Source organism: Taurulus bubalis (assembly GCF_910589615.1).
Source record: "Taurulus bubalis genome assembly, chromosome: 3".
In the NCBI taxonomy this organism is placed as follows: Eukaryota; Metazoa; Chordata; class Actinopteri; order Perciformes; family Cottidae; genus Taurulus; species Taurulus bubalis.
In genome coordinates, this window is record NC_136591.1 from 31947243 (window position 1) to 31967910 (window position 20668).

The 20668-nt window shown below is 42.8% G+C and overlaps 1 protein-coding gene across 1 annotated transcript in view; it reads left to right on the top strand.

Annotated features, from left to right (window-relative positions):
* Window positions 1-3279: 3279 nt before the first annotated feature.
* map3k5 (mitogen-activated protein kinase kinase kinase 5) overlaps window positions 3280-20668 on the top strand; it is a 61567-nt gene continuing 44178 nt past the window's right edge. Inside the window, exons 1-2 of the mRNA XM_079216274.1 lie at window positions 3280-3939; window positions 18611-18750. Of these exons, the coding sequence (XP_079072400.1) occupies window positions 3522-3939; window positions 18611-18750 (558 nt within the window). The 5' untranslated portion in view covers window positions 3280-3521. The remainder of the gene's footprint in view (window positions 3940-18610; window positions 18751-20668) is intronic.

Genomic DNA, 20668 nt, shown 5'->3' on the forward strand with positions numbered 1-20668 from the left:
GCGGAAAAGGGGGAAACACATTAGGGGTTTAATCTATTAAATGGTCTATTAGTGTTCAGTCTACTTTTATTGTGCTTTCTCCGAAGGTTGAAATTGATTTAAAACACTACCCTGATACTGAAGCTGTCATATTTGCACATATATTAACTCCATTTGTCTTTTTATTGATATTTGTGTGCCTTATGTTATATATTTTCTTATACTATTAGCATTTATAGCAATATTTTGTTGTATTCTTAATTCTATTTCTATGTTGTTGTTGTTGTTGTTGTTTTACCTTAAGTTTACAGTAATTATGTGTGTGAGGAGGACCCAGCAAAATAAGCTTTTCGTTGTACGGAGTAACTGTCTGTTATCTGTGCATATGACAATAAAAAATATCTTGAATCTTGAATCTTTTAATTTGTCAATTAAAGCAACAAAGACCAAAACAATCATAATCAACCTACAATATCAAATTAAAAGTCAGTGTCACCAACAAACGCGCTATTTCCCTTAACAAACTCGTGTTGAAGAACTTTAACACTGAATATTGTCCGTTATACACTTGCAGTATTAGTAGCAGCTACTGTTGCTATGTATTACGAGCTCTTTGTGGTGAAGGGAAGCTCCTCCATTCTCAAGCGCCACAGCGGTTTATAAATAAGCAGCAAAACTTAACCTTCCTCTTGTGTTAGCTTTCTGTTACCATCTCTTATGTTAACGGGTCGGTTTTGACCCATGTCTTAAATCAGCTGTAAAATACACTACAAACAATTATCTATCATCCAATTTGTTTCTCATCTCTTGGTTGCCTTGTTAGGCTTCCTCATCCATGACAATATTGTTCTATGTTTTAATATTTTTGGTGTGGGCCTCAGGGCCTTTTCTTTGTCCGTATACCCCTCGATTTCAATTAAAAAAAATGGTAAAATGAACCTCAAGAGAATCATATAAATAAAAAAAAGGTTGTTGTGTTACCTGACTATTACTGAGGGGTATTAAATACATTTGTTTCATTTATTTTTTCATTTTAATATTATTAACTATAGTATCATCTATGGTGTTAAAGGTCAATTTTGACCCATATATTTACTTCAAGAAAAAGGCTAAAAAGTATTTTTTTTCTGCAATAGAACTTTAATACAAACACAAAAATGAAAAGCAGAACAAGTCATAACACACAATATAGATTTGCACGGTCAAAACAACAACAACCAATCAAGCAAATCTTATTTGTATAACTGGGTCCAAACCGACCCTAACAACACAAAGGTCATCATTTCAACCAGAGCATTTTATAATGTAGTGAGAAAAAAAAAGTTTTAGTTTCATTTTGTTGAAATAGAGGTTCCTGACAAAGTCAAAACGCCTTGATGCAATGAATACATTTATGTGGTTCTTTTATGCATTTAAAAGCTAAAACGGTTCGGTGCCGACCCTACAAGAGGAAGATTACATGAACACAAACAAACTTCTGCTTTTATTCCCTGTAATGTTGCAAACTTAACGGCCAATGAGGATTTCCTCGTTGTCAACTCTTCATACCTTTCAATTTAAAACAATATTAGATTCTGGTTTACACAGATGAATGTTGATTAGTTATGTTTGTATTTAGTCAAAAAGACAAAACTTAAAAAAATATATATTGTTACTGATGCAAATATAAAACAATACAACTATTTGTTGACTAGTCTGATAAGTTGCCTTTTAAACTATATAATATTATATCATATTTTGGTATTTATGAATTTATAATCTAACTGTTTTCTCATCCTCAACAGAAAAGTGCCACATATTGGGCCTGTGTTATAAGACACAGAAACACAAATTGTCAGTAAAAAATAAAATAAAATGTACCTACTGACTGCAGATATCTGTTGCTTACATCTATGTCACAGAGTTTTCCTTCCTTGGATACAATATTCAACCGGCTGTGGCAGCGATCAACATAACTAGTCATATCTTATGAAGACTCTCTCCTTGATAAAAGGTTGAGTAAAAGAAAATTGCTTTAACTCTTAGAGGTTCAACACTGGCCTCTGTTGAAGTTCGGACAAAAAAATTGTGAAATAATTTGAGCTTTTGAATCCAAGAAGTAGCTAACTAGACAAATCCAAAATCAAGAGTCCCCTCTTTTTGAAAAAAAGAATATTCCATATGCAGAAGGTGAGGAAGTGTGAGAAAATAAAACTAAATAATCTATCACTAAGATATCACTCTCTCTTGATCCAGATCCATACATACCTACATACATACATACATACCTACATACCTACATACATACATACCTGCAGTATATTTAAAATGTGGTGTTTGTTGCTACACAATAAACACAGTTATAGTCCCCTTTAGGTACCGACCTGTAATGTCAATTCTTTACCACAAGAGGTCACCCTTATGACAGGAGAGAAATGGACCGCCAGGTCGCAACAGGTGACAAACAATTATGTTTCGATATGAATTTATGAGACTGAACGTAGCTCTAATATGTTGTCAAAGCTGCGCTGCTTTTGCAGACTGGATGGACGGTGAAAGAAAGTGTCGCCTGAAACCTTTGGCAGCTGAATGGTGATCACTGCCCAAATGCACCTGGTAATCTGGTCGGATCACAAGATTAATGGACGAAACAATGCAATTAGATTGCAAAAGAATAACATGCTGCCAACTCACAGCCCTGAAAAACAACCCACTGAACCGATTACAAAGATTAATATTCAATAAAGAGACGAGGTTTGTTTCCCTCTCAACTCTTTCATAATTTTCTGTCAAGGTGTTTGTCACATCGGTTGATAAATGAGTGATTCAACTATTTCTAAATTGGACGGAATAGCAGCTGATAGTGTCGCTTTTACAGTTTGAACTGCTCCTCTTCCTGAACGCGCTCCACTCCACATATGGTGTCCGCGTGCCCGCGCAGCTCCGCCGGGCTCCCGGCGCTGTCTCTCCGCCCAGTGCGCGCGTGAGTCTGGAAGATAACAGTGGAAACTGGGCAGGGTCTGCCTTTGCACATGAAAGCAGCCTCTGTGCGCGCGCAGGGCACTTTCTCTTACGAGAGTGCATGACACGCCGGCGCGAGCCTTTTAACTGCGCTTAACTTCGACTCGGTGTGACATTTTCTTCTTCTCCGTTCTGTGGGCGTCGCTACGCAGATACCGGGCGCTGTTGCTCAACTTTTGGGAAGTATGTGGGTTTTGTTGTGAGAGCCCGGGAAGGAATGCGCGGAGCTTGCTGTTTTTCTTCTTCTTCTCCCTCTCTTCCTCAGATAGGTGTCGTGACTTCGGCCAAACCGGCGGCGTACAACCGCGTTAACGTGTGTTGCACTCGACGTATGAACATGCAGCATGATGTGTAGTCGCGCCGCTGCCTCTGACGGACTGTTCGCCTGCGTTGAAGCGGAGGAAGGTTGCACGTCTCGCCGGCGCAGAGGCTCCACGGGTCACCGCCGTGCGTAACGCTGGGCTCTCCATGGAGGAACTGCTGGAGAAGCCTGCTCATCACAACACACTCTTTCGAGACAGCGAGACCGTGACCCGTGAACCATGATGCGTCAAGACCTGGACGGGATATCCTTACCGGTGCCCTGCTTCGGAGTTGGCCCCAGCAGGGAGAGCCTCGGCGGCGAAAACAGGAGCAGTGGAGGTGGTGGAGTTTGTGTCCCCGCAGCCGGGGCTTTCTGGCAGGACTCGGTGGTCTGCAGCGGGGGGCTCAGCCCGACCCTGGGAGGAGACCCGATGGACGGCGGGGGCTTGCTCTCCACCGGGAAGTCGTGCAAAAGCAGGCCGGTGACGGTGGCCTATGTGGTGAACGGAGAGGCGAGCCAGCAGAACAACGCCGAGAGCATGGCCCTGCAGTGCCTGAAGGACGCCTGCGACACTGCGGGCAGCAAGCTGGAGACGGTGAACTTTGGCAGACTGGACTTTGGGGAGACCACGGTGCTGGACAGCTTCTACAATGCAGGTGAGTGAAGAAGGCAATTTGCAAGCAGCTCAAAGTAAACATTTTGCAAAACTGCTAATGCATGGTAAGTGCAGTATATGGGATTTTGATCTATCGTCTAAATGCATTGCATCGGACTCTACTGGACATGTGCTCTCCACTTCAAGCATCAGGCCATGAGGTCAATAGTCCTGAGTGAGAGTCAGTCACCCCTGAAGTGTCACTGCTTCACAAGGAGGCTCTTCTCTCTTTTAAACTAGTTCCAAGGGTCAAAGGTCACCCCTTTCTAGGGAACTGGTTGCCTATAGGGCCGGTTGCTCTGAGCTCCTTAAACACAACACACAGCTCTCTCTGCATGTCAGGGCTTGAGGCTGCAGCCTTCATGTACCAGCTATTTCCACACTGTGCTCCACAAAGCTGGAACTCGTTGAGCAAAAGGGAATTATTGGGGTTGTTTGATTTTTCTCCACCAATGTGGGGGTGATTTGTTATATTTCCCATCCACGCGTAGTTTCCTCCTTCCATTGTATGCCTCCAGTATTGTGCCGGAGTGTCATGGGTTGAGCCATGAGGCCGGACTTTCCACTGGAGTCTATGAGCAGATAAACAAACTTGAAGCCTCTGACTCAAAGCACTTTCCCCTTCTCTTATTCATATTGTATGTGTAGTCGTTGACTACTGGAAACGTTCAGTTGTGTAAAAGCTCTGAACAAAAGCTCTTTGGAAAGCAGACCTTCCACGGTTTGTGGTTCCAATGAGACGCAGCTGGGATGTACAGGATGTACAGGGCTGGCCGGTGTGTTCAGGAGCCAGGAGCTGCAGCCAGAGTTTGCATTTCACTCACATGCTGTATTTGGGCTCATGGTTTGTTCAGTAGATTGTGCAGGAATAAACGTGACCAGTCCACATGCCTGAACCAGGAACCACACAGCCTTTTTAAATAAGAAGGAATGCAATGATGCAACTGGGATTCATCAAACTTATAGGGTCGTTGTATCAAACTCTATGGAGCAACTTAAGGAGCCTTAATACAACTCAAAATGTTACTAAACTTGACAAAAATTCACTTTTATCCAAAGACAGACACATAATTTGGTCTAATTTCTAAAGCCATTAGAAAGTGTTTTCAACAGTAAGGACAGCTATATATAAGACAATGTGCTTGTAAAAGTGCAGCAGGTACAAAATACGGAACATAGATGTGGAAACAATTTAGAATTTACCAGGAAGCATGTTCTCATTATGCAATTTGGAGAACAAGTGACATCCAGATTTTCGCACGGGCCAAATTTGAGAGTCAAAGTCGATGTAAAAAGTTTGTTTCAGCAGCATTTTAATGACTGTTTCAGACCTTTGTTACAAAGGTTATGCATGTCAGACTTTGCAAAAGGTTTATAAGATGATGCTGGATGATCACACACAGCTTCCACAACCTGGAAACCCAAAGTGTGTTCTTATAAGTGGCTTATAGCTGGTCTATAAAGTAGAACCATAAGTGCAACCTAGCTGTCTAAATAACATAGCAACCAAATGCAGCTTAAACAATTAAGTTAGTAATTAGTAATTAGTCAATTAATCCAGTAGTTGATCGTAAGTAATTTATTTGATAATTAATTCATAATGCCCTTTTCAAGCAAACAATGTCAAACATGTTCTAGTTTCAGCTTCTCAAATGTAAAGATTTTCAGTTTTCTCTGTCATTGAATATGTCTGTTTAGAACTGTTTGCTGCACAGAACAAGCGACATGAAGATGTCATGTTGGGCTCAGAAAACTGATATTGAAACACGATAAGCAGGAGAAGCTGACAGCAAAGGTGGCGACAAGTACAATGATCCCGCATTACACCAAACTCCATCTTTTGCTTTCGCCCCGATTACAAGACCCCTCGCAACATCAAATCAACACAAAGTTCTTATTTTACCCACATCGGACCATCAGAGCCCTTCAGAATTTCCTGATACCAGGCAGTTCTATGGTTTCCGTTCAACACAAGACAGGCTTGTTGCTTGTCATAACATCACGTTATTAGTTGTGCAAACACACCAGCTCTCCCCTCGTTTTGTTTTTTATTTGGTCGTCTCCCTCTGAACTACTGTGGAATTTTCCCATAAATTCACATGGGAGAGCAGAGGCATTTTCCCAGAAACGCTCCTCTGTATCTTTTCCAACACACGCTGCTTCATCCTCTTCCTGCACGAGTGTGTACCAGAGATGAAGGCCAGACAACAAAAACCTTTAAACAATGAGCTCAGAGCCAGACTGGAAGTATGTCCATTTGGAAAGATGATTTGCCAGATTCAAGTACAAGCTGCTCCTAACCGCCCTTAAATGTTCTCCGTGGACAAAGAGGACATTCGGCTGAGAGTTGGCAGAGGCAGATTGTCAAGAAATGGTAGGAAAGAATGTAGATGCAAAACTTTTGCCATCAACAATGACTAACCATATCTTATCCTTTAGAGTTTTGTTCCTGAAAGCCCAGTTATTGATCACAGATTCTGCCTCCGGGGGCCATTGATCAGGTGTAGTGTGAACTTGTGTTATACTCACAGCGTAATCACGTTATTGACTGAGACCAGTGATGTGGTTTTAAGGAACACATAAAGTGGATGACAATTCGTGCTCTGGTAATCATAAAAAGAAGAGAATCATCAGCAAAAAAGTGTACATTTGGTGAACAGCAGGGCTAAAATTTAAGATTATTTTGGATTTATTATCAATGAATCTCCTATTTATTAGTTTTTTATTGTTTGTTCTATTTATTGTCACAAGAAACTGACAAGCCCAGCATGACATCTTCTAATGTCTTTGTTTTGTCCAAACCACAAACATAATCAATTTAAAATGATATAAACCAAAGAAAAGCACCAAATTTTCATATTTAAGACACTGGAATTATTGAATCTTTGGCGTTGATGCTTTCTAAAGGACTTGATGGGCAACTACCTGTCTGCACATTGACTAATTGTTTCAGCACAAACACATTAAGGAAATGCAGCATGTTAGCAGTGACTTGTTGTTTCCAATGCTCTCAAAGAGAAGTTATTTTTTTCTGGGTCCCAAAAAAAAAAAGAAATGCAGCCACTGAGATCGATTCAGTTGCGAGCATCTGTCATAGCTGCTGGTTGACTCCTCCCTCTGGTCCGACTCCCTGTGAGTCAGCCTGCGTCTGCAGAGCCCCAGAGCTCACCTTCTTTTGAGGACACGTTCACAGAGTGTGTGATGCTTTAGTGTGATTTATTATTTTATTTGTTTCAATGCATCAGACTGCTTCTGTTGAACTGGCTTGATGTCATCGTGAACTGCAGAGGGAGGCGCTGAATCATCGTCCACCTCTTAATTTTTTTCCGAGCAGTTCAAAGGTCTGTTTTGGTTACAGTACAACCGAGCCAATCGTCGGCCTTTTTAGGGGGCAACAGAATAATGGTGGTGATGTATTCTAGTGGCACCAGTCCCAGAATCCCCAAAATGCTGCGTCCAAACAAATAGGGCAACAAATGTAGCTGTAGATGTTGCAGTTCTGAAATCAGAACTACTATCTGTATATTGAAGATAAAAGATAAACGTTTTTTTTTGCTGTTTTCCTCAGATTAGTTAAATGAATCGGCCCTTCAGTAGCAATCAGAGCGCATAGAGATCCTCCTCTTTTGATCACAGGATAGAGGAAGAAGTAAGATAAGCGCAGAGGATTTTATTTGATTGACTGTGTACTAAACAGTTTCGGGGGCTTGCTCAATATGTTCACATTACTTTGATTGACATGATGACAAAATGACAGTTCATGCTGATGCACGTTGTCATGCTGAAATAGAAGAACCAGCCAAAAAGCACATGTCTTTCCCCTGTAATATGAAGGAATACAAAAATCCCTGCTGAAACGTTTGCTATTGCTGTGAATTTCTTCATGCAACTTTATTTGAATGATTTCAAACCAACGCATGTTATTTATGTGGTAGGGAAGCTCTACAGTGCCTGGATGCCCAGTGACAATGTCAAAGATGCAGCCGCTGATATTCATCATCAGTTCCATCTTTATTAGTGGGCTGGGTGTTCGGTCACAGCCGTGGTATGCAGAGCTTCAGCTCTCTTGTTTGTCATTACGCTGCATTGCCGTGTGATTTGAACAGAGAGCCCGATGTCTTTTTTAACCTCTTCCTGAGCACTCAGACTGAGGCAACGCTGCTTCCAGAGTGTTTGCTTACCTCTTGTTTTTGTACTCGACCCCGCCGCTCACCACTTTGCCAGCAACTCACAAATGTTTTTTTCAGGCGGTCCACTTTCACGTTGCATTGAGAAGGCTGAGAGAAGCACAATCTTGAGCTTGGAGGGGAAGTTATTGTCTAGAAAATGCAAATGCTGGTGTGCTGTTCTCATTGTGATAAAAGCATGGAGCTCCTTTACTTCCCCAATGAAGGCCTGCGATGGACCCAAACAGGGCATGGTTGTAACCCTTGCACAGCTGGTCAGATCCTGCAATGTTCAGTGTCAACAGCGCGGGGAGTCAGCTGACAGCTTCTTGTTAAGAGCATCTGGGGATTCACCGGCACAAGATTGTACACTCAGCTTTCCGAATAGGAGGCGGCTTCGCTCTGAAATCCCATCAGCTGGCCCTCTACTAAGTTGTTTATCCTCCCTTCTGTTTACTCTGTATGCTTGGCTGCTCGTCAGAGGTTAGAGAGCACAAGGTCAGAGGGATCCAGCCCACGGGGCCACTCACTGGCGTCTGGGAGGGAGGAAAGCGACGTCACCTCGGTGGGAGAGGTAGACTGTAGGCACAAGTTGTTTTCATGCGTATATTTCTCAACAGGAAGTGACGTCGCTCTGTTCTTCATTCATTACTGTTGTGAAACCCCCGTTACAATGGAAGCCCGACGGCGATGAAGCACTACACTGTCATGTCACACCAGGGTTCTTTTGGTTTGACGTCTTGGCATGCTCTGCAGACTAATAGCAATAATCTCCAACATCTCAAGATGCAGTATTTCAACATAAGATGGTGTACTTCATGTTATAAGTGCAGTGTAAACCCCAGAGTTAGTCTCTTCAGTACTCTTCAGAAAATAATAACAGGAGGTGGAGAGGCGGTGTATTAAAGCTGCCTTTCAAGTCTTATCAGAGGTTCATTTCAGGTGAGAGCCTGCAGGAGCGTGTACCCAGCGTCTTTAGAAAGCAGTGGAGGGTGAGAGAGTGGCTCGTATATCAGTACCATGATAAGGAGCCAGGAAGCAGTCAGTGCCTCGACCTGTTCGAGAGATCAGTGGGTCTAGTCTGTTGCATTGGAAGCATATCAGGAGCGGTTATGCACAAGATGAGGAACATTGAAGTGCAATCGCTTTGATTTGAAGTTGGATAATAGAGCTGAAAAACAATCGGCGTGCCTCATGCACTTGTATGAACGAGTCGTTCTTAAGTAGCTTGTACGAGTGATTTAGAAGAACTTGCCACACTCACCAATTTTCTCTATTATTATTATTATTATTATTATTATTATTGGGGCGTTAATTATGGTAATGTGCAAACAATCTAACAACTGTTAGATTGTTTTCTCCTCCTCCTCCTACATGCAAATAATCCACTGTTCTCAGTCATCTAGACTCTACAGCATCTAGTAATACGGTTGTAAGCAGGCTCCAGTTGACAGAGGTGGTGTTACTCATCAGTTCTCTCTTCTCACGTCCGCAGCTTCAGGCTGGTTTGTTTCACGGTTTGGGTTCTGCACATGCACCGGCAAAGGTCACAGAGTGAAGCTGATGCAAAACGGTGTGTTTGATGAAAGTAAAACATGGGCGTTTGTGGGGAAGGAGAACTTTCTTTCAGGCGGATACAGAAAAAAGTGTTCCAAATTTGACTATACAAGCTACAAGTTAAGCAGCAGACTTTCCCTGTTTAGTTACTCTGCTGTAGGCTGCCAACAAGCAAAAGTTGAGGGATCACAAAAGTCCCATCCCATCGTCTGGCAACATGAAAATCTGCACAACATTTGGCCCCAATTCATCTGGTAGATCTTGAGATAAGTAGTTAATCACTTGAAAACCTGATAGTAATGCTAGACAAAGAGTCAGTGGATGCATCCTCTGGGACCATGAATGTATAATCAAACTGTCCTCTAGTAGTTGCTGAGGTATTCCAGTGTGTTGAGGACCGACCAACATTGTTAACCCCACAGTATCAAAAGGTCAGGTAATGCTCCAAAACCTCAGCAGGCAACTTTTGCAACAGTTCTAGGAATCTGAAATACTAAGAAATCCTGAAAGGAGATTTCTATCAACCATGCTGGTGTGTGATGTTTGTGCAGGTTTTCCCGTCTCCTGCTCAGCGCTGCTTTATTTCAATGCAGCATTTTGGCAAACAAGCACAGCAGTACCTCATTCCTGTCACGTGAGGTAATTGAGATAAGGAAACATTGTTTACTTGGCATAAATACAAATCCCTCTTGTTTCGGCGAATTCTGTAAATGAAGGCGGCAAGTCGGGGCAACATCGGCACGGGTTTGTCAGCCGCGGATGAATTCACATTCTGTTCTCAGCTATTTTCCCCCTTGGGGCCATGGCACTGCAGTTTGCAATATCTGTGTGTGTGTGTGTGTGTGTGTGTGTGTGTGTGTGTGTGTGTGTGTGTGTGTGTGTGTGTGTGTGTGTGTGTGTGTGTGTGTGTGTGTGTGTGTGTGTGTGTGTGTGTGTGTGAGTGAGAGAGAAAAGGCAACAAAGTGCAGCAGAGGTGAAAAAAAAGTGCTAGGAGAGCGTTGCAACTGGAAGGTCTCATTTGCTGTCTTTTCTGGGTCTTTTCTTTCAAGCACACTTGTGTCTAGAAATAAAGGGAGCATTAATCTCCCTGCAGGGCATCTAAACTACAGAATAACCATTGTCTAGTATTTCCCATGTCATCCTCTGGGAGTAGAGATGTATTTGTAAACAGAAGGGCTCAGTGAAAAGACTTGTATGGTCCTTTTTCTTCCATTCCCAGGGTTGTGTTTTTGGGAGAACACCTGCACAGGCTGTTAACACCGTGTGTGCCGTTTTGGCTTCCCATGTAGCTCAACCTGATTTTTAATTCATTATAGATGTTTAACCACTTCCAGAGAAAGTGTCACAAGATATTGGATTTGTTCCAGGCCTACCTGAATGCATTTTCAGTCTGAGTTTCTTTTGGTTAGCTGTAATGCGGCACCTTGTTTTTACCTGATATTGTTGCGCCACTAGTTCCAGAGCAAGTTGACGAGATGCGTCATCCTGAAAAGGTTAACAGAAATCTAATAATGTGTGTCGGACAAGCCTTGAATAAAACCTGCTTTCCCACAAACTCAAAAATCAAGACTTTACCCTGCAGAGCTGTTTCTGATGTCTTTTAGAGCAAGTTCAAGTCTTCAAGTTTTCAAAAGCAAACTGAAGTCACAGCGCAACGCTCTCTGTTGACGTTTTTTCGCAGGTCATCGCTCGGTATTTGAATGTTCTCAATTCTCAAATTCTTCTATTCATGACATAAATCCAAGTCTTTTAAACTCAAAAGTACTCTGGTACTATGGAGCTATATTTTGATTATCGGGGCCCTGTTGAGTTTATAGCTCGTGCTCTACCAGCACATGGGGATGCAGATGACATGACAAGGGGAGGGGGTATGTACTGATTTTCAGTGGCAGTAATGGACCAAGGAACATAGCAGTATGCCAGCAAAAAGCAGAAATAAAAATTTGAAAAAAATTGCTTTTCAAATGTTTTTTCCCAACATGTTCGTAAAGCCTCAATGGATTTTGATGGCAAGCGCTGAATGTAAGCATAGCTGTGTTTATTTTTTTTGACAAGAAAACTCCACAGGGTACCTTTTTAGTCTGTCTTGAGTCCAATTGTCTGTTATCCTGCATGTCGCTGCAACCTGACAGCAGTGAGACATCATCTGTGGCACAGTGAGTACGAGCGGTAATATGGTGCAGCTGCCGCGACGCACAGGAACACAGCGACCATCTTCTGGCATTTCTGGAAAGTTGGCAGAGAATTTGGACGTTATACTCCAGAAGGTTCCTCTTTTTTTTTTAAGGGGAGGAAAAAGACTTCTCTAGTGTGGGAAATGATTTCCAGTGGAGCTTGGAGACAGTAATTCCACTGTCTGTTTCTGCCCTCCGTGTGGGCCAAGCTGCAGGGAAATCCACCCGCCGTACTCGGCTCCACTAACACGAGCCTCATTCCCTCCTTTCCCTTTTCACGATAAGGGGGGGAAACACTGAGGGGTTCACACACATCTGTTCCAGTTGTTTCCTCACTGAGTCTCCATGGTTACAACATCTTTTGTGTAGTTGTTACAGTATGTGATCGCAACGTGCTTAACGTACTCACTGAACTGTACACAATTACTGCAGGACCGATGGACACAGTGCTCTTGTATTGTTTAATTTGTAAGATGTTTTAATAAGGATTAATTGTTATCAGGCCAAAGAGCGGCCACATAGCTCCACATGCAAACATTACCCTGCTATGGAAACAGATTGAATGGAACATGCTGTGGTCCTGTGTGAAGGGTGGACTGTTGGTACACTGAAAGAAAAAAATATTATAAGCAATGCCAGTCAAGATTTGCCTGCTGTTACGGTACATTTGCAACTTGTTGGTGTTATAGTTAGTATCAAATAGGTACTTAGTTCTAGTACTTAGTGTATTCAGTATGTTTTGCAGACGATACCATTGTTTTTCTTCGACTAAAAGGTTTTAATAAGGCAAGGATAATCCAAACTAGGGAGTCCTGGGTACACCTGTGATCAAATATTCTAAACTAAAGCTTTAGAGGTTAGAATATATATTCAAAGACATATTTTACCAACTTCAGGAAACAACCTCCATTCTAAAATCTACAGACTAATCAATAATGAAAGTAATAGTCATAGGTCTCCCCATAAACAACATTGACAGGCGGACAATGAAGTTGGTTTGCATTATTAATTTGCATACACTTTATCTTTCTTTAGGGATGAAGTGTGCATGATGAACTCAGTGATGTTTAAAGCAGAAAGCTGCTGGGGAGCGACTGTTTACATTTCTCAAACAGCCCACACTCATTACCATAGATTTCCATGTGTCCTGATGCATGCTCTCCATTTGGCTCCAAAGACTCTTATAAGGTGCTGAGATAATCCATATCCACTCGAACAGTCTGCAGTGGCATTTAGATCCTGCTGCGCTTCCAATATTGAGCACATCCCCCCCATGTGTGGATGCTCTCAGGGGACGGCTGAGAATGATCTATAAAGAGGAGCCCGTAGACACCAGAACAATTCAAGCAGCTCTCCAATCGCCCGTGGCATCCCTCCCTCCTCCACTTCAGAGGCACCGCTGGGCCTGAGGAACCTGCAGCAGCAGGCCGAGAGCTGCTGGAAGCTAAACTCTGTGCAGGAGGATTGAATTATTCTCCTCCTCTGCTTTGAGCAGTAGGCGATGGAACCCATTTAGTTTTGGTCAACAGCAGCAGGTCGAGCCGTAGGAGGTGTAGCAGGATTAGTAGGACATCACTACGCATGTTTCCGCTTGTTTTTTGGTTTTGTCCCAATTTGTAATATCCCTCCCTGGTATAGATAGTTTTATTAGTTCTACTCATATCAGGTGATTGTGATGAATGCAATGCAGCAGCTGAAGTGAGTACATGGTGATCAGGTGACAAGGCCTATTAAAAGGGTATCTGGGGACTCAAGTTACCGGCTTGACGCAGCCTTCTGTCAACACTACGTTGGCAGGTCTGCTGTTACATTGGCATGCCCTCGTCTCTGCTGTTGAGTCGGTGAGCAATCACGGCATCTGAACGCTCGCCAGACAAACATTCAGATGCTCTGCTGTGGAAAAGGCAAAATCATATGTATGACATTTTCCCATTTCTATGCATTTTTTTTTTACTCTCTTTGAATTCAAGATTATCGTTGTTAATGTGGAGGGAAGCCTATCGTGACACTGCTGGCAGAACAGAAAACCCATTTGTGTTATACCGTGTCATTGCTCGACAAGTGTGACATTTGTGTGTGTTCCAACATGTCGACCGTGCCTTGAATTGTGGCGCATTTCCTCCTTTGATTTGTTTAGTCAAATAGTCAAAGATGCGTTAGGATCATGTTTTCAGTAGACCTTTACTTGTAGCGCTTTTCTAGTCTTCCGGCCTTTAACACTACACGACATCATTCACTCATTCACACCCGTTCATACGCTGATGGGAGGAGCCACCTGCCCATCAGTTACAGGAGCAATTTTGGGGTCAAGTGTTTTGCCCAATGACACATCGACATGAGCTAGCAGAGCCGGGGATCGAACCGCCGATCCTCAAATTGACGGCAGTGTCGGCAGAACTAAAAACCATTTGGGTTATATCGCGTTCGACAAGTGTGACATTTGGGTGTGTTCCAACATGTCGACCGTCCCTTAATTAGTGCGCATTTCCTCCTTTGATTTGTTTAGTCAAATAGTCAAGGATTTGTTAGGATCATGTTTTCAGTGCTAACGAAGGCATTGCAGTTCATTAGGACTGTTTGTTCTATGAGGAGATAAATATTTAACTAGGGCTGCAAGTAACAATTATTTTCATTATTGATTTATCCATCAATTTTTCTTTTTTTTCTTTTCTAGATTAATCATTCTAAAACACCAGAAAATACCAATTAAAAATGCCCCCCACAGTTTCCCATACCCAGTTACCCAAGGTAACAATTGTATTCAAGTTCTTATTTTGTTGGACCAGCAGTCCAAAGCACAGCACACAAACACAAAGTACAGCTGAGGCTGATGGGAATTCTTTAAGTATTCCAAGTATTTTGTCATAAACTAAACAAATTTGACCTGTTGATGGCTCTAGGTCAAGGGTTCGCCACAGTTTTTTCACATTTTCTTTCCCAGGACATATAGATTGTTAAATCAGTTAACAGTTAACTGCTCTGGTTCAATAGTTTGTCGTAGTTGGTCTTCCGCCTGCACAAATCTATTCAAACCTTTTATTGTCAAAGTGTCCCAAATCGCTGGCGGTAAAAACAGTTTTGACGCAAAATATTCCTAGGTGAGTATTGCACATTTGGGTGTTGTTATTCGCCACGCCCCCGGTTAATTAAGGCGTTTTAGCTGTAGTTCACAGCTAATCTCTATGTTTGGGCTCAGATAAGATAAGAACTAGCAGCTCACACTGCTACTGCGACCAGGATTTAAAGTAAAAAATCTGTCTTTGTAGTAAAAGCCAAGCATCCTGTTGGGGGAAATGAAGGATGAAAGTGGTTCTGTGTGACTACCACTGTATTCAGCTTCTTGTTACTTTCCGGATTGATACTATTATACATCAGTGCGTTTGCATCTAATCTGAAACGCACACTCCACACTGACGTTATCATAAGGCAGTAGCCAAGTGTGTTCAGCTCTCAGGGGCTTTGTTGTGAGAACAAAGCACTTATGAGAAGTGATTACTCCTTGCGAGTCTCCCGGCAGAACAAGACTCACTTCTGTTGTGCACAGAGATGTGTTTCTTATTCATCACTAATATTAGCCCTGCCCTATGACAGCAAACATTAGCTCAGACGCATTCCTGTGGAGCAGGTGAGGGTTCCAAGAAGAGCATTGCAAAATGAATCCACCAAGTCATTGCTCAAAAAAAGCCACGGCAACCTTTTTCCCCCGTAATCTCTGTGTTACACTGCAGCTTTTAAATGGCCTGTTTGCATTTAAAATATCGCCGAGATGTAATATTGATGGGGTCTCCCGCCAGCAGAGAAATGAGACGAGCTTATCTTTTATTCATCAGCCAACCAGCACTGTCTGAATGTTGACATTCAGCAGCACGGGTGCATAAAGTAAGAGCACTGAGGGAGCTAAACAGCCTTTTTATGCCGTGTACACTCAGATTTATTTATGGTGTACAGCGCACTTCTCTACTTAAAGTCCACTGAAATAATCCAAGTAATGACACAGGAGATGTCTCAACATTCAATGAATGTCGCGCGTGGTTGTGGAGATGCCATTAATATTAAATAATTAAATGCATCTTAGATGTGGAAGTAACAAGTGGTTGTGAAGCAGGGGTCAGTGAGTGAGGATTAAGGTGTACTGTCCCGCTCCGCCTTAGACGTCAGGAAGTGAAACCCAACGCGCACTCAGGCAGGCATCCTGATGTGGAGATGCCGGCTGCTCATCCGGAGAGCGAGAACCCTCTTGATACTCTGCATCACCGCACAGAGCCGCAGAGCTTGAAATCCCTGATATCCTGTCCTGTGCCAGACGACGATGATGATGATGATGATGTTGTTAATGAGAACCTTCGAGGCCAGTAACAAGTGAACGCTTCCCGGGTGAATTTGCATGTGATGATGATGAGTGCGTGGAGCTGCGTGGCTCCTCATCGCTGACATAATCGCTGATGGGCTTCTCTCTGCTGTGTTGTGTTGGCATGCAGACACGGAGCCGCTGAATTAGAGTAGCGGTTTAATTATTGGTAGTATTTCAGCCGCTTTGACTGCATGTTGAGATCTGCCCTTTTTAACACGCAGATTTTGTTCTCAGAAGAAAGTCTTTTTCACCGTGCTATTCTAATGATCTAACATAGATGTGATGAACACACAGCTATCACAGCTGTTTTTTTAGGCTGCTTTAAATTTAGTTTTTTTCCACCTGCTGGCATGGTAAGGTAACTCTTGAGGGATTTATCTTTTTAGACTATGTTCACCAGCTAGTTGCCAACTTTGTCTGTTCCTCGGCACTGGGGAGATGGTGTACAGTGTCTTTGTCCTTTGTTGTGAACACTATGTCAGGAGTGCCTTGATTACATCTGGCACATCCACTCAGACTCAAGGATGAACTGGTTCCTAATTTAGTGACTCAGGTATTCATATGACAATGTGGCACAAATGGGCGGAAGCAGACAACTGCAAGATGGTAATTGTTGTTTTATTTTGTTCTGAAATATTTAGTTATCCCCGGTCAAAAACTGAAATCTTGAATGTTTTTAGTTTCAAGTCAAGTAGAGTTAAGCCTCCGTCTTCGTACGTCAGGATTATAAGCAGAAGTCATTCTTAAGCCCTCATTTTTGTGACTTAAATCAGTCTTAAACTGTGACCTTTTTTAAGAGGGTCAAAGGATAGAGTGTGTTTTGTGTTGTTAAGATTGTAAATTTGGGATTTTAGGGGAACATCAATAAGATTTGCTTGACCTGACATGAGTCCAAACATTAAGTGCAACATCCAGCACCTGTTGTATTCTCCTGTTCAAAACCAGCAGAGACCACTAAACCAAGGGAATCTGAGACTGTTGCACATTGTGCTTCTCCCCCCCACCCCCCCATGACTCCAGATGACTGACTGAATATTTCAATGCTTCTCTCCAGTCGTAGTCCGCCGGCTCCAGTCTAGCATGAACCACATGAGGGCTAAAAGATGTAGTCGGCTGGTTCAGAGATTCTCTGCTCTGTAGCTCCGTGTCATTTGTTTGTTGACACAAAGAGGTGGATAGAAGTGGAAACAGATGAAAAACCAGGGTGCGGCGTTATCTCTGTGAGCTCCTCTGTCATTACTGGAGCGCAGCCACCGGGCCGATGTGTTTTTGTTGTTATCAGTGTCTCGGGGCGGCCTCTGGGACAGCGTGTACCACCTCACCCACCTCTTGGGTGGGCCTCCATAACAGTCAGGCTTATGCCAATTGAGGGATGTTGCGCTTTCGGCAGGGTCACATGGCATTTGTACGTTATGGTTGAGTTCGACTGCACACCTACGAATGAGCTCTTTTGTAACACGGCTCTCTGTTATGCTTGTGTAAGCACTTGGTTTAAGGCTGGGAACTCTCCGCCCACTCACCAGAAGCTATAGTCCCTACTGGCTTGAGTGACACATGGCAATATTTACTCCTATTGACTTATTGATCCAGATCACATGCCTGAGTCCAGCTGGAGTTGGTGTAGTATTGAGTGTATTTGTATTCGTAGGTGGAGTTGAAAAGGACGAGTCAGACCACCTAACGTCAAACCTGTTTCTCTGAATTAGCTCCACATGTTTCTCTGAAAGCAGGATCTATAGCCGACAACAGACCTCACCTGTAAAAATCTGTAGTGTGAAACACTGAGACACACACACACAATGTGCCTTTATATCTTTTCATTAACCTTTGACCTCAGAGCCGGGTCCCTCTCTCCCAGAACAATAAAGAGCAGTCGATGTTGGCTTAAATGAAAGCCAGGTATCGAGTGTTAGTCACATCTAACTCTGATGTGATGTTTTACACTTACTAAAGCAACAACACTGTTTACTTTGTAATTTGTCCACATTAACAAATCGGTTGCTGTTATTGCTTGATGTTGTGCCACTGGGGTTGGGTAAGAGCTTTCAGAGAGCTATATCAGTATAATATTTAGCAATTATTGGCATAAAAATGGCCATATTTAAATAAAGCAGCCCCAAATACACACTTTAAGGCATGTAAGGCTATATGCTCTTGGGTTAAATCTCAATGCTGCAGCATACAATTATGTGTTAGACAATATTTTGCTTCACCGGCTTTGAGCCAGACCTTTTCACCTTTTGCACCAGTGGTCAAAACCAGAAGAGTGGAGGGCAGTTAGAGCAGCAGATTAGTGTATTTGGTTTTGGAGTGGGTGTAAATACGTCTGTGTACATATAGATACAGTATACCAGAAGTTTTGCCATTTGATGACCGCTTTAAATCCAAGTATTAACACTGACTGTACCTGTTTCCTACCACCAGACATTGCTGTGGTGGAGATGACGGACGCCTTCCGCCAGCCCTCGCTCTTCTACCACCTGGGAGTGAGAGAGAGCTTCAGCATGGCCAACAACATCATCCTGTACTGCGACACCAACTCCGACTCCCTCCAGTCCCTGCAGGTACAGTGAGCTGTTGCCCCCCCAACCGAATACAGGACAAACCTTCCCTCATCACGGATACACATAAGCCAAACAGTCGCTGTGGCTCACAAAGGTGGTGATTAAAGGCTATATTTAGGAGGAGGCAGGGGATTGACAGAAATGTGATTTGGTGGCGGCAGCAGCTCATAAATGTGTCAATAATTTGATGGAAGGAAATGTACTTATGAACCATTTGGAAGCCAGCGATGGCCTCATTTAGTCGAGGATGAGCAACAAATGAGGGTAAAATTTGAATTTTGGGAGAAGCCTGTCTGTTTTCTGTTATTCAATTAGTGATTAACCCCTTTTTTAAATGGCAATTATCTGCAATGTTTGTATATTTCTTTTGTTGTTTAATGGTGTTTCTGTAATGCAATTCAGAAATCACCTGCACTGTTTCTTTTTTTATGTAATGTTTCCTTTTTTTTTATAAACTGCTACTTTTTAATCTCCACCAAGGAGGTTTGGTTTGGTTTTGGTGGGAAGTTAAGTCATGGCCCAAAAAAACGGTCCAGGCATCGGTCCAGGTTTTGAAGTATTGCTCATCATTGAAATACCTTTTAGTCCTGCTCTTGCAGATAGAAAATTTAATTTCTAAACATGTTCATTCTTTTAGATAACCAATTTAGAGCAGCATAGAGAATATTGTGCACTCTTGGTGTAGGTGCTCATCCGTGGAAATGATCATTACTCATGTTATCAAGTTCTTTTAGTGGAGGAGGGCTGCTGTAACAAAGACCACCTCTGCTAACGGACACACTGTTATGAAATCAACCACAACCTGTTATAGCAATCTCTAATGGAGAGTAAAACATCATTAGTCATATTAAAATGTCAGATTGTTACCCAAAAATCTCACCCAGCCAAATTGTGCCCGAGTCAAAACATATGGCAGCAGTGTGAGTCTTGTAGCTCCTGCGTGGCAGACGAGATGTGGTTCACACTGTCTGAGGCCCAAGCTGAACATATTTTAAACCTCCTGCTGTAGGAGACTTGTGGCAGAGGAACACTGACGCCTTTATTGAAGATATTTAGTGCAGTGAGAGGAGTCTTATGGCGACCGCAATCCCCAGCCAGCAACCTCACTGTGCAGCCAACATATAGTACTATACGGCCTTTAGAAGTCAAGATAAACATGACATTATATACCAAATGCAAGGTCTCTGCTCTATTATTTCTGCACTTTATTGGTTGGTCAAATTGCTTCAGATGGCGTTCCCTAATGCAGACTGGTACCTAATAGGAGTTCCTGTGGTCTGCTGTGGTACCCGCCCGCCTCAGTCGGCTAGCTGCTCTCCACCCTGCCTGAAAAGATCACTTTTCTCTGGTGGTTTCCTGGTGGTTTTCCAAGACCTAAAGAGGCCTTTTTGTACCCACTGCCCCTGTGCTGGTTTGTGCTTCTTTCTCATTGAATTTAAGGCAAACAAACTTTGTCACCTTTTGGGCAAAATTTGCTTTTAGGTTTTGATTTCAAAATAATTCACCCACGTGATCCGAACATGGAGCCCACCCTGTCACTAACTGAGTAAATGTTTTCAAGTTTTTTGGGAGAACGGAAAAGCAATTTCAGAGAGAAGGGTCTACAATATGCATTTGAAGGTTATATCCAGGATGTCCACATGAATCAACAGCGGAAACAGGTTCCAAAGACAAATATAGAAGCTCAAGCCTACTGATCAGTGTAAAAGTAAAGAGTCTATAGACCGACTGCTCCGTGCTGTCAGACAAGTTGCTCTCTGCGATTACTCTGAGCAGCATGCATGGAAAGGAATTACAATACAAGCTTTAAGTCTTCTTCCGTAATGCTGAAGAGCTTCCACACAGACAAATGGTGGTTGTTACGTTAATGTCTGTGCTGCTGTGTTCCAAAGCAAAACTATTATGTAGCATATGTGTA